This window comes from Ostrea edulis, chromosome 5 (genome assembly GCF_947568905.1).
Source record: "Ostrea edulis chromosome 5, xbOstEdul1.1, whole genome shotgun sequence".
NCBI classification, from domain to species: domain Eukaryota; kingdom Metazoa; phylum Mollusca; class Bivalvia; order Ostreida; family Ostreidae; genus Ostrea; species Ostrea edulis.
In genome coordinates this window covers 66,975,552-66,989,933 of record NC_079168.1, presented here as the reverse complement: position 1 = coordinate 66,989,933, position 14,382 = coordinate 66,975,552, and the positions used below count along the sequence as shown (strand labels likewise).

The window sequence follows — 14,382 nt, the reverse complement described above, 5'->3', positions numbered from 1 at the left end:
ATGTGTATTTTTGCAAATAAACGCGCAACTTTTGAATCGTAACATCTTCCGGGTTCATAAACAAATTTTACTCTTTATAACGTAAATGTTTCGCGCAAGAATGTGTAATTTTCGTATTATAACGCAAAATTTACGCGTCTGTTTACGAATGTTTATAGGTTATAGACTTTGTATGGAAAATTATGACGACCGAGTTTTTTGGCGCGTAGACGGACCGAGCTTGCGAGGTCCGTTCGCGACATAAAACGAGGTCGTCATATTTCCTATACAAAGTCTATAACCTTTTTATCATATACTTTCAATTTCATTTAGAAACTAACAATAATTTTATTTTTAACAATAACTTTATCGGTTTAACTGAGTAAAAGATGAAAAACACGATTTGAAAATTAACGGCGTAGAAATTTGATTGTGACGTAATGTTTGCGGGCCGGAATGTTTCGTGTGATATATATGCCCGCAAACTTAAAAAGAAAAAAGAAGAGATGAAATTAAAAGTATATAAAAATTTGCGTTATAACGTGGGAAAAAATTCAGCTATGAAAATAAGCTCAATGAGCTTTCGTAGAAGTACACTAATTTCTGATGAAAATACTTGGAATCATAAAGCCATACACACATATCAGTATAATAATTTTATTGCTGTAACATTAGAACGGAATGTAATCATACTGCAGTTACTAAAGAATCTTACAAATTAACTGAACTGCTTTGACGAACATCTGAACGGATGGAACGATGAGACTGTCTAGTGATGGTCTGTGATATGTCCTATATTTACAACGCTGTATAAAGGCTATGCTAATATTAAATGCGTCCAGCATGTCAGATCCCAATCATGGCATAATAATGTGGATTTGTAGAATCAACTTCATCTTGCAGAGCACAAAATATTTACAAAATCTGTAAAGAAGAAAAGCATAAGCAGTTACTGTGATGTTTCACACTTATACGTATAATCAGCGCATTCCTATATAGATTGTAATTATACTCCTCACAGTCGTATCTAATCAAGACATATACATATAATTCTACACTAGGGTACAGATAAAAAATCTAACCAACGGAATTATACGAAATCAATATCAAACCTCAAAATCCAGTCATATCAGATAACTATTTGTTTTCTACTCTTATTTTCCATAGAATTCTCATGCAGTGTACATTGAAAACCTCAATAGTCGACACATCTACACATTTTGAGGAATCGCGAACGCCCATACCTGGTTAATCGATCCTCGTGTGATGTCATAGGTTTTTGCAAAATCTTTATCAAATGAAACTTTGCGCATGATAGTAATATATCTTTCAGGGGAATTTTATTCACTGCATAAAATAAAAAATCTGGTAAACTATTGATATTGAAAAAGTGTATATTTTCTAGAGATAATGAATTCTTTATAATTAAAAAATTTTTGTCAAGGGCAATAACTCCTATGCTGGTATTTTTTCTACTGCATGTCTATTATGCATGATTTCCCTAATATCCACAATTAATTTATACATATTTATGAATTAACAGTTTTTTTAACTGTTGACATTTAAAATTTGTCATTTCAACAAGTTTTTATCTATTCTAATTATTCTGTAGAACGAAAATGTGTGATTTTCTGATGTTGATGTATACTTCCGTTGTTTTTTTTAATGTTTGACATCTTTAAAAATGTGGCAACATACATATTTTCTTTAGTTATTGATTAAATTTAACTATATTGAATGGAAATTAATACAGTTTTTGCACTTTTAACCATTATTTTTGTGTACAATTTGAAAATAAAAGAGAAGTGCCTGGAAATGCTCAGAATGCAGGATTTTGCACCATTTACTGCTGAGTTTCTGGGGGCCTAGGCAGCACCCAGCCAATTGGGAGTAACCTTTAAACCAGCTTTTTTTTCACTGCGAAATAAGCTCCGAGTATGGCGATTAGAATGACTAGTACTTTGGAAACAAGTAATATATAACTACTGTAAGTATTTTCATGTATCAAACTGTCTCAAGATCTCCCCAAGATGTTATGTACACCAGCAAAGGGTGTCAGTGGGTAGGGGTGGAGGTTGTGAGGAGTACATAAGAGATCAAGTGCTAGGACACAAATTCCTGGATCCGCCTATGGGATGTCATTTATTCAAAAGCGTTCTTGAAAACTATTTTGAAAGTACTTTTAAGGAATTTGTGTATATTCTAATTTTTGAATTGTCTAAACTTGAGATTGTTATTATCACATATAAACCATTTGAACACAAAATAAATGCATTGTTTATTGTACAATTTAACGCATATTCAACTGTGAGTTAAGAAGGTATATTTATATTAGTTTATAATACATGTACATGCACTACCATCATTGTCATACAGCAAACGATTAGAAATCAAAGGAACTCGTTGTAGCATGCAAATAATCTCGAGAATTGCTGATATTGCATGTATATATTCATTCATCTTCATCTAGACAATTCTGTTGTACGTAGAGTTCTAAAGAATAGAGAGGGATGAAAATGCTCTTAGTACTTTTAGTGAATGGTGACAGCATTCTAGCCAGACGTTCAAACGTATCTATGCTGCTCAAAAAGTATTATACTCACGGTCATAGTTGACCTGTCCATCACCAGTGATATCCGCCTCCCGAATCATCTCGTCTACTTCTTCGTCCGACAATTTTTCTCCGAGATGTGTCAACACATGTCGAAGTTCGGAAGCGCTGACATAACCGGTGCCGTCTTTGTCGAAAATCCTGAAGGCATCCCGAACGCTGTCTTCTGTTTCCGGTGGCGGGGCTCTGCGCGAGATGACATTTTGAACCTCGTTGATATCCAGCAGACGGTTGCCGTACTCCTGTTGAATGGCCTGCAGGTCCGCTTGGGTGGGACTGAAACCTATGGACCGCATCACTGTGGCCAATTCTTGCATGTTTATTTTGTTATCATTGTCTCTGTCAAATATCACAAACGCTTCCTTCAACTCTACAAAACAATGGTTCGAAATTTTTATTAACCCGGTATTTACTAAAATTACTAGGCCATGAAACCTTAATTTCGACAAAATTGATAACTACTTCGTTTTGATCGATCAAGATCAAATTATTTTGAACAGATATGTTCTAACATACCATCAAGCTGGTTTGCTGAAAGCTTCGTCTGAAAAACATAAACAATCAATTTACTTATATTTTTCTGAAGATATCATATATACATGCATGGGGATTAGATTGAATCTGCTTCAAGAGATAAATATCTTAGGTTGTTTAAATTACCCCCATATCTATTGGTTTCTAAATAAACTGGATATCTATTTCTTTCAATTATGTTTTGTACAGTGTAATTTAACTTGTTTGGTTTTATTCTATATGAAATTCAAAGATCAATGCTAACAAATTCTAACAAAATGGTGACACATGCTAATTTAAATATTACAACATTCCCTTATGAATTTTAGTTCATGTATATCTGCAACCGAGTTTGATGAACGACAGGGGGCAATAACACTAGTATAATAATTGTAATATCAAACAAGCATTCATTGGGTATTACATACATGTAACAAGGCATGTCCCCTACCGAACCCAAGGCTAGAAAACTGGCTCAAGTCAACAAGAACCAGGCCGAGAACTTACATTCATCTACAATATCCATGTACAATACTATTACATTATACATACTAGTGCTAATGACAAAGGATTCTGTTCTCTTCCAAAATATGCATTTCTATGTTCAACTATAGAATCATCTACCTTTGAATAAAATATAAAACATCTAAATGTACTAAGGTCTGCTGTAACCCTTGACCTTTGATCCCATGAGCAAACAAATCTGTAGGTATCCTCCTTAATAATATTTTAACTACCTTTCTTTATAAAATCATGAGAGCTTTTTGTCGAAAACTGTTTAAGATACGGAGTTAAAACGAAAGTGATGACGGACGCCCATAACATACACATGCTATAGGTGTCTTCCATTTTTCTGTAAAAGAAAGCTATGTGCTGAAAACGTTTCCAAGATACTGTGTAACAATAAAGTGTATTCAACTTGGATTGAAGGTCTGCTGTGGCCTTGACCTTTTCCAACATGACCACAAAATCTACCCATATCTTTGTTTAATAATCGACTACCTTTCTACAAAATACAGGTCTATGTTTAAAACTTTTCAACTGAAGCTACACTTAAGATGGAGGTTGAAGGCATGTTGAGACCTTGGCCTTATATCTCGTAGCCCTAAAAACCCATGGGTGTCTTCTTCTCCGTGTATATAATATGGAAGCTTTATGTTGAAAATTTAATCAAGATATTGTACCACAACGAACGTGATGGTTGACGGACAATGACATTGAATGTCATACATAATGGCTATAGAGCTTGCGCATTTACAATGCGGGGTCCTAGATATAGAAAACTACAGAGTTACAAAACTTTAAGAAGTTCAGTTCACAATGAAACTATGTCTTACTTTTGGGAAAACATTCAACCGTGACAAAAGTGAAACTGAATATGCAGTATTATGTACTGGTGTCTTCTCGTTAAATAACCAGATCTCCAACCTGAACCATGGTGGAGATCTACAGTCCACACAAGGTCGATAAATCTTGTAAAAATCACCTCAATGAAACGTTACATTGATCCCCAAACATCCAAATATTACGCATCCTGAATTAGAGTACGGAAATCTAAGTTGTGACTGACATACTAAAAACAATCCTTCGTCGAAGACGGAGAAGGGGGACTAGCAACAGAATAATTATCATATATGTTTACACAGCTACGAATTTCATTCACTGTACATATGTCAAGACCTGCATTGTAAAAGCTACGAATTTCATTCACTGTACATATGTCAAGACCTGCATTGTAAAATGAGATACAAACCAACGAAGGTTGCAAGAGATAATTTCGAACTTAAGAATCCGTCATTTTTTAATGAAAACGAGAATTATTCTTGAACACCTGAACATGTTATGAAAATTACGGACACAATTTTTAAGGATAATTTGTCGTATGGAATAAATGCTAGTAAAATGCATGAGGGTCAGATGTCCTAAGCGAAACTCAATGCTAACTGTAAGGCATAATGAAACAGAAAGCTACAGATACACGTGGAATTAATAGAAAAGCGTTGGATGACAGATAATAGTCTATATACGGTAGATAGACTACATTTTCTTCGCAGGTAGCTATATTGTCAAAACTCTAAAGGGAATTAGAAAGAAGGGAGGTGAAATGGTGGGGATATTGTACGTGATGGAGGGGGCCCAATTTCTTTTAAATTGGTGTGGACAGTGTGTATAAAGATTTTTCTACCTAAGAGAAATTTCACTGGTGATCTCTGAGGGGTGATTTACAGGAGTTGTCACGAAATTGAAACCTAGAAAATTGGATAAATCGAATTTCATACTCATCAGCCCCTCCTATGAAACAATACTCGGTATAATAAACTTCTACCTTAAACAATAAACACCCATACCTAGCGACAGCCTTTTAGAACTATCATATCTATTACATGTAACAAAAAAAACCCATCGACATAATTATGTAACAGAGCTCTGCTAACAGCGATCGGATGATTGTCTGGAAACGAGGAGACATAGAAAACTGGGATGGGTACTCACTATACTTGTGGAAAACGTATAATTATCATATCATTACGTCTTCCTTTGTTCCTTTTGTTTATAACGATTTACTCGATCTTCCTAATTACTAATTAGAATGATGCAAGACATGTAACTGTGTGGGAATTGCAAATACGATGCAGAACATTAAATTCTGCAATTCACTGGTAGATAATACAGCTCTACATATCTTGAAAGCAGTTATGCAGGTATATATGCTTTTAAGCCCAGGTAGTCTATACATATCAACCCTATTTAAGCTTTGCTGCGCAGCAAATGCATAATTTACACCGTCTTCCATTTTCAATGTAACCCATGGGGGCCTCAAGAACACGTTCACTTCAACTATCACAATTTCTCTGCGAACGATAATTTCCTTTTTTTTTATACTGACTTCCTGAATGTATTTTTAAATTTCTCTTGTACACAATTTCCACTACATCAGCAATCACATTGCGTGAGAAAAATGCCACACCTACAATCTCCTCTCAGCCTTTGTAAGAGCTGATCGGAGACACACAGGAATTTACAACCCCCCAGATTACGAGGGGTGTCTTTTTGAAGAATTTTGTCCATAAAACTATAAGAAAACTTACCATTATTGTTCCAGCCCGGTCTTTCCGTAAACTCTTGGACTGGTCTGCACCTGGGCAGGTAAAACGATCGCCAACTACCGAAGCCTTTCCGGTGTATAAATAGAAACCGGTTGTTGTACCTGAGCGCGTAAGGTTAACCACGTCGGGGGCCCAGGGAGGGGTAATCCTGTGTTTAAATGTCTTTTTCTTGTGTTGTAGATAACATACAGGAACCATATAAGCGATTTGTTTCTATTAATTATACATGTTTCGCTGAATCTTTTAGACACACATACACACAGTTTGATTTTTTGATATTTCGTATATCTTAAAAATTGCTTTTTATAATACAAAAATAAATCAAAATATCAGCTATTATATAGATATACAATTACTTGATTAATTTTATGCAATGATACCCAATCGAAAATGTAGAGATCCGTGCTAATAAAAAAAATGGCAAACATGCAAACAATACATGTATCTTAATTCTCTTTTCTTTTAATTGTACAAGTGATAATTTTTACCAATAAACAGCGAAATTAGTGATCTACGCACGCGGTACACTTGAACACTTTTAAAACAAATACACAATATGTGTGCTTTTCTTATCAAACTAGTCCTTTTTCGTCAAGTTGATACACTGTCGACTAATTCTGCTAACCATGATACATTTTTATCGATCGTTTCCCCAATGCATGCAAGGTTTAACAGAGTAGAGATTAATCTTAAGGAACATGATTTCTTTTACCGAGAAACAGTGAAGGGGTCCTCAGCCAAAATTTATTATATCCTGGATATCTATATATTTTCCCTTGCACGAATCTGCAAAATATGATTCTAAGATTGTGCAATACAAAAAGAAAGTAAGAAAACCAATATTTATTTTACGCTGAAAATAAATTTCATTGCAGGAAATTTAATTCCGACATTAAGCAGTATATAAAAGAATTAAGTCGGGTTTGTTTTTTGTTGTTTTTTTTCACTTCTACATAAAAGGTTTTGTTGAAGGCAAGGGCGATAACGTTAAATGTTATTCTGGGCAAACACCGCACTCGAGATCAAAAATTATCAAAATCATTCGTCTAGGAGCCTGTGTTTGCATTGTATCAAGCTGCCGACACTCCCCCTGTACAGAGTTGTGAAATCCGTGTCACAGGTGCTTGTGGACAGGACTTCCGGTACCCCCCTTCTTTTATTTTTAAATGTTCAATTCCTTGGGTATTTCGGACGTATTTTTGATAAAATATGTAACTTCAGAGTTTATCTATTTCAATGGAATACACAAATCTCGCATAGAAACCGTTTTTAAAAATGTCATATCACCGATCATTATGATCCGTGTTACATATGTTGTGCATGTACATGTACGAGTTTGCAGTCACGTTTTTTGTAAGCTGTTAGTCAGTAAATCGCTTGAGATTCCAAAAGAACCATTTAAGGAGGAATATGGTCTTCTGTCATTTTATCCCAAAGCTGAGCTAAGTTCAAGGCGGTGACATCAAAGTGTTGATTGTAGATCCCTAGATATACGTGAGGAGTATACATGTAGTATCGCATATTTTAGATTCCTAGATATACGTGCGGATCGATTGAATATTGTTTAACGTCTCTCTCGAGAATATTTCACTCATATAGAGACGTCACCACTGACGGTGAAGGGCTGCAAAATTGAGGCCTATGTTCGGCGCCTATGGCCATTGAGCAGGGAGGGATCTTTATCGTGCCACACCTGCTGTGACACGGGACCTCCGTTTTTGCGGTCTCATCTAAAGGACCGCCCCATTTAGTCGGCTCTTACGACAAGCAAGGGGATATAGCGTATTTTATATCCTTTGATATACGAGAGGAATGAAGTATCGCGTATTTCAGATCCATGGATATACGTGAGGAATGTAGTATCGAGAAACAATTCTGGATCCTCGCATGTACACTAGTCTTTCATCCCAATCCCACACCATCAGTTTTATTTGTCGTATTCTGCCGTTTATTTCACTGGACCCGAGCTTTGACAATGGAAACTGGAATAGCATGACTAAATTGGTGCGGTGAACATTTACGTTAGCGACTTTTGTGGAACGGGCAATTTTGAAATAATATAGAACAACATTAAAAAGATATCTTTATTTAGGTGTCAATCAAGTTTTCAAAATGTCTGAATCAGCTAAGGAAACCAGCATAAATTTTGGTCCTGGTCTGTAGCGGAGGCAGCATGTCCTGTTGGTGTACTAGGAAATGAAAGTGTCACAAATGGAGTTTTACGAAGAGGCTTACTTTTACAATCGACGGCTGACATTTACAATTTAAAGGGATCAACTCGAACTACAGAAATTGGACTGAAATGAATATACAGACTGTATAAGTAAAAACACCAAAACCGACAAATTTATCGATATTCAAATGTACATGTAATTTATTAACTGCGAATGACGAGCTGAGAAATGCATGAAAGGGCCCGGAAAATTGCCATAAAAAGAGTTTTTAAGTTTTACTGTATACCATAAGTGTACCACAGCGGTCTCATTGAAAGCAGACAACCTCAAGTTATCCTGACATTTCTAAATAATGTGTCATCAGCCCTGAAAGCTTAAATGTTCTCTATACCTCACACCTTATGATTTTGGCTCCCCAAAGAACAAAGCAAAACCTACCCACCCACACACATACTTTTGGACGGCAGCTCTATACTAGACCAAAAAGTCGAGGGGTAGGCTTGTCGAGATAGATTTTTTCACAATCCCTCCCCCTCTCATTTTGAAAAAAAAATGCTACGTCCTTGTTTCCCTCTCTTTCGTGTTGAATCTCTAGGTTTAAATGTAAAGATAACCAATAAGTGATGTATAATTGTATACATGTAAAACTTATACAGTACCAATTTTGATGTACCAGATGCGCATTTCGACAAATAATGTCTCTTCAGTGATGCTCAAGCCGAAATTTTGGAAATTCGAAATAACGATAAACTTGCTAATAGAAAAACTAGAATGCCAAAAAACAAAACTGGAGCCAAATTCGTCCAAAGATAGAGCTATGCATGAGGAAGATAATCCTTAATTTTGAAATGAATTTCTAAATTTTATCTCAGCAATTATATACATCCGTATTTTCAAGCTAGTAACGAAGTACTTAGCTACTGGACTGTAGAGACCCTCGGGGACTAACATTCTACCAGCAGAGGCCTCGACCCAGGGGTCGTAATGTAAAACTTAAACGGTACCAATTTTGATGCACCAGATGCGCATTTCAACAAATAATGTCTCTTCAGTGATGCTCAAGCCGAAATTTTGGAAATTCGAAATAACGATAAACTTGTACATGTATACATATACATGTATATCAATATACACAGTAGAATCAACAATGTTTGTGGTAATGACTCATGAAAATTGCCCCCCTTGAAAATCTTTTGCTCCCTAGTATACTAGTATATTCTAAACATTATCGATATAAACATTTGACATGTGCTTGTCCTTTAGAAATGTCGTACCCTGTGGCTATCCGAGTTAGAATAGGTCCTATGCAAAACCCCTTGCTTGTCGTAAGAGGCGAATAAATAGGGCGATCCTTCGGATAAGACTGAAAAACCTGAGGTCCCGTGTCACAACAGATGTGGCATGATAAAGATCCATCCCTGCTCATAGGCCGTATAAGCGCTGAGCATGTGTGTACATTTTGCAGCCCTTCACCGGTAATAGTGACGTCTCCACATGATTGATCGGTTGCTTTTACGTCCCTTCCTGGATTTCTCACTCATATTGAGAGGTCATCATCTGCAGGTGAAGTACCGCAAATGTAGACCCGGCCTATGTTTAGCGCTCAGCGCAGTAGTAGTGAGGGTTCTTTATCGTGCCAACGCATGCCGCTGCACGGGACCTCCGTTTTTACCTGAACGACCCGTGATTCTCACTTCTAAATGCCGAGCGTTTGGCGAAGGAGCAATCACTACCTATTCTAACGCCTTAGGTTTGCCATATGAGTGAAAAATTCTTGAGAGGGACGTTAAACGATATTAAATCTATCAATCTTAGGCTTGATGCGGCCATGGCACGAGCGGGGCTCGAACTCTCGACCTCCGGTTACGAAGCGAACGCTCTACTACGGAACTACCGCGACCCCATATGAGTGAAAAATTATCGAGTGGGATGTGTTCTGCGTATAGTCAGTTTTTAAATCGAGGTAAGCTACTGACAAGCAAGTTGATGTTACAGAGATTTCAACAGTCTCGATTGAAGTCAGCATTTCGCAAATTCTATGGTCGTTATAACGATCTACTTCGTCAGTACAACCTCGCATTGGGTCAAGTGCTGTCTGACGTGTTTCATACCGATTGTTAAGACGTTCTTGGCACACTGATTTCGACTGCGGATAACTCCGTTTACCTGATCAGGATATAGGGTGTGACCGGTCAACAGGGGATGCTTACTCCTCCTATAATAGACACCTGATCCCACCTCTGGTGTGTCCAGGGATCCGTGTTTGCCCAACTATCTATTTTGTATTGGTTATAGGAGTTATGAGATTGATCACTGTTCGTTATCTTCACCTTACGTTAAACAACAAATACAACATCTGAATGCGGTAAAGTCTTTGAATTTTGTAAATACCACTTCCAAATTTTTCTACAACCAACAATTGGCAACTGTACATGACTCTGACCACAAAACAAAATATGGGAAGTTTAATACGCATTTATAAAGTTCAACATTATTCGAAGTACATGCACCTGTAAAAATTGATTCAACATAGCACTTTGCTACTGGAATACATATAAACTCAAACTGTTTAACGGTTATTTACCTTGTTTGGCCATAAAGTTTTTCTTCCAAAGCTTCACATAGTTCACAACGGATTTTCGTAAAAGGCACCATGCCTTTGTCAACAACTTTCTTTCAGAAAAACATACAAGTTCTCGTTAGCAGGCTTGACTATTTAAACACAGGTATTGCATGCTGTATTCGGCGTGTTTGTTGAGAGTCCTATTCACAAACTAAACAGTGCCGAGGTTGGAAGATTATTTCAAACTCGGCACATGGTAATAAACAGAGATTTGACATGAAACTTTTATAAAAATTAGAAGCGTGTTTCAATTAAGAAAAAAAAATCTAGATGGAAAACGTAATATGAAGAAAAAAAAGTGTTCGTGAGGGAGTCGAACCTGGTCGTTTTAAAAATAGAAAACATGAACCACGCAGTAGACCATACATTACTGTAGAAAATTAACGTACAGGTGAAGTTGAAAAGAATACTAGTGAAGTCGAAACGATTTTTTTAATTTTACAAAAATGCCCTCGTGAAACAAAATTTCAAAGCGACAGTTTTTTAGAGGAAAACTCGGAAGAACATGCTCATGCTAAATTTATTTTGTTTCACGGAGGCAGTTTTTCTGAAATTCGGTGATACCCCTCCATTTTAACGCTAAAATCATATAAATCGCTTATTTCTTGATTTAAACTCGAAATATTTTGGCTAATTTTGTCAATACACGTCTTTTAAACTTATTTTCAAAAATTGTTAAATCAAGACATACGTTCCAATTGGTTTTGTCATATATTTGAATAACTTAAATTTTTCGATCTTTCATGCAACACCTCTAGGGAAATTAACATGAGACATGCAACACCTTCTTTGGAGGTGACGCCTCTACATTTCCTTCCAATATTCATGTATATGTTTTTGTCCTGTCTTACCACATGGAGACAATTAACAGTTGTCAGATTTCTTACAACCCACCAGGTATTTGAAATGTTAAATCAAATCTTTATTAGGTTAATTCATGCAATTTTAAAATACATCAACCACGTACAAGCCCACCAGAGCTTGCAAACCTCCTATCGGTTTCTGTTAAAACAAAACAAAAGTAATGGTACTCTGAAATTCCCCAATTTAAACAAAAATGTTAACTACTTTTCTAATTCAAAGGGATCCAGTTTCAAAAACTTCTTCAAAGCCCTGAAGGTTTCCATCAAATTAATATAGAAAATGGAAAAGTAATGAGTTGTATTGTAATCCCTCTTCCTGAGTGGGGTGGGGTGATGCTGACTCTTGCTATTTCATCTTCATTTTTTCTTTACTTTTAATTTTTTTTTTTTTCACTACTGATTTTTGTTCCTAACTCAAAACGAAAATTCTGATATCAAGCAGGCTTATTTTCTTTTTAGAGTTATTGCCCTTTAATCGAAAAAATAATGAAATATTTTATTAAAAAGTACATAATAATATTCTTCCTTTTAACACAAGTTCATCTTCACAAGTCAAGGGTTATTGATTCGTTGCCTTGCACTAACACAAGTTATGCTAAATATTACTCAACAAAAAAATATTTTTCCACATGTATTTCATTTACATGAATTCATTGAAAACAGTATTTTTATATGTGTTTGTTGTGGGCCTTTTTTATCAAGTCTTATGAGTTTACAAAAATAAAAATATCACATGTCAAAATTTAATAAGTAGAAATAAATAAGGTGAAATTAGTTTTCGTTTTTTATAACGTATGTATGACTTCTCCATTTCAATTAAATGAATCTTGTTCCAAACTGCCGTGTTCCCTCTTATTTTGGATAGACATTTACTAGTATCGTTTTACATGAATGTCGGTCTCCTCTACATAGCATATTGGATCATTAACCTGTAATGTTACTACTGCGAACGTGCAGCAACCGATCAACAATTCATACAATATAACATACGATCTGTACGTGTAAAATTACATTATATATAGATTTCTGCAATACATGCATGTACGCTAACATTAAACCTACTGTACAAATGTAACTTTTTAACCGTACGATATCAGTGATCCTTTTTGGGCTAAAATGCCACCGATATTCGGCTGTTTCCCCTTACTAAAATTAGCTATTTTTTCCCAATTATATATATATGTTTTTCCCAATTTCAAATCTAGGGAAATTAGACCATTTAAAAAAAAGGTTACCTATATTTCTGACAGAGTAAATACTTTGTTTTTTTTCTTCAGTTTTATTCTCCAAACCACTGCACATGCAAAAGGTTTTGTAAAGAATATATAAAACAATAGAGGCATCCATATAAGCAGATATGCAGCGAAGTATATAGCTTCCAGATGCACATTAAGCCATATTGTTTACAATTTATTTTGACCGCCATTTTTTGTAGGGTCAGGCTAATAACAGGAAGTGGCCAACAGTATAGGGTTTTACTAAAAAAACAGGAGAGACATTCTGGAAACTTGATTATTAATATAATACTAGTATTTACAAGATCATGGGTACAAATGCTGGTGAATTAATAATTTAATATTATTTTCTTTATGAAATTAGACAATAAGTATTTTTTAGAAAAAGTAAATAATATATATACAAGGTGTGACTTCCAATACATATTTAATGTTAAATAATGATTTATTTTATGATTTTAAATCAGATCTGAAATAAACCTCAAACACGAAATTGTTATTTGATTATTTTATGCATCTTTACCATTTTAATTTACTATGAATGATTTTTTTCCAATTTTAGGAAAATGTCGCTAATTTTTCCCAATTCAAAAGGAGGGGTGGTAGTTTGAAAAACAAAACAAAAATCACTGGATATGGTAGCTCAGTGGTAGAGCGTTCGCTTCGCAATCGGGAGGTCGTGAGTTTGAGCCCCGCTCGTGTCATGGCCGGGGTCAAACCTGAGCCGAAAACATAGGTAGTGTTTGCTCCTTCGTCAAACGCTTGGCATTTGTTATCACGGGGTTTTCCGGATATGAACTCTAAAAACGGAAATCCTTTGTTGGAGTAGGTGTTGGCAAGTTAAAGAACACTCAATGCTACGGCTAAGCATATGTCTAATTCTGTTGTATTTCACCTACATCTGGTGACGTCTCAAGTATGAATAAATATATCTCGGCGGGACGTAAAATAAAACAAAAAAACTAACCAACCAATCTTTTTTTTTAAATTTATTTTTTAGCTTAGATGTTAGTTTCTATATTTAAGAAATCTGTATCAAAATAAAAACCCACCTTTTCAATGTGTCTTTCAAGTAGTATCAACTGCATACAAAATTTCACGTATGCTGACTTTTCCCATGGAATTGACTGGTTCCAAACGACACTTTTCAGTCGTAGGGAATTTTGTTATTTTTATTCCGACATGGCCACTTTGTTTACAGTTTAAAACTTTTAATCTCACAATTTCAATTGTCTGTAAAAATTGAACTGTAATGAATGTGGCCCTGTGAATATCAA

The 14,382-nt window shown here is 35.5% G+C and overlaps 1 protein-coding gene across 1 annotated transcript; it reads right to left on the bottom strand.

The window, feature by feature from the left end:
* Positions 1 to 620: 620 nt before the first annotated feature.
* On the bottom strand, positions 621 to 6,423 carry LOC130054690 (calmodulin-A-like). The gene is made up of 4 exons (XM_056165205.1): positions 6,193 to 6,423; positions 3,107 to 3,134; positions 2,583 to 2,960; positions 621 to 903 (listed from the first exon to the last, which is right to left on the bottom strand). The coding sequence occupies exons 1-4, from the start codon at positions 6,406 to 6,408 to the stop codon at positions 872 to 874; spliced, it is 654 nt and encodes a 217-aa protein (XP_056021180.1). The 5' UTR covers positions 6,409 to 6,423; the 3' UTR covers positions 621 to 871.
* Between the last annotated feature and the right edge of the window lie 7,959 nt (positions 6,424 to 14,382).

Excerpts from the sequence above, each read along its gene's own strand:
- LOC130054690 (XM_056165205.1), bottom strand. The coding sequence starts at position 6,408 with ATGGTTCCTGTATGTTATCTACAACACAAGAAAAAGACATTTAAACAC. Across the intron at positions 3,135-6,192 it reads ACCGGGCTGGAACAATAATG|ACGAAGCTTTCAGCAAACCA; the intron begins GTAAGTTTTCTT and ends TATGTTTTTCAG. Across the intron at positions 904-2,582 it reads TGGACAGGTCAACTATGACC|ATTTTGTAAATATTTTGTGC; the intron begins GTGAGTATAATA and ends TCTTCTTTACAG.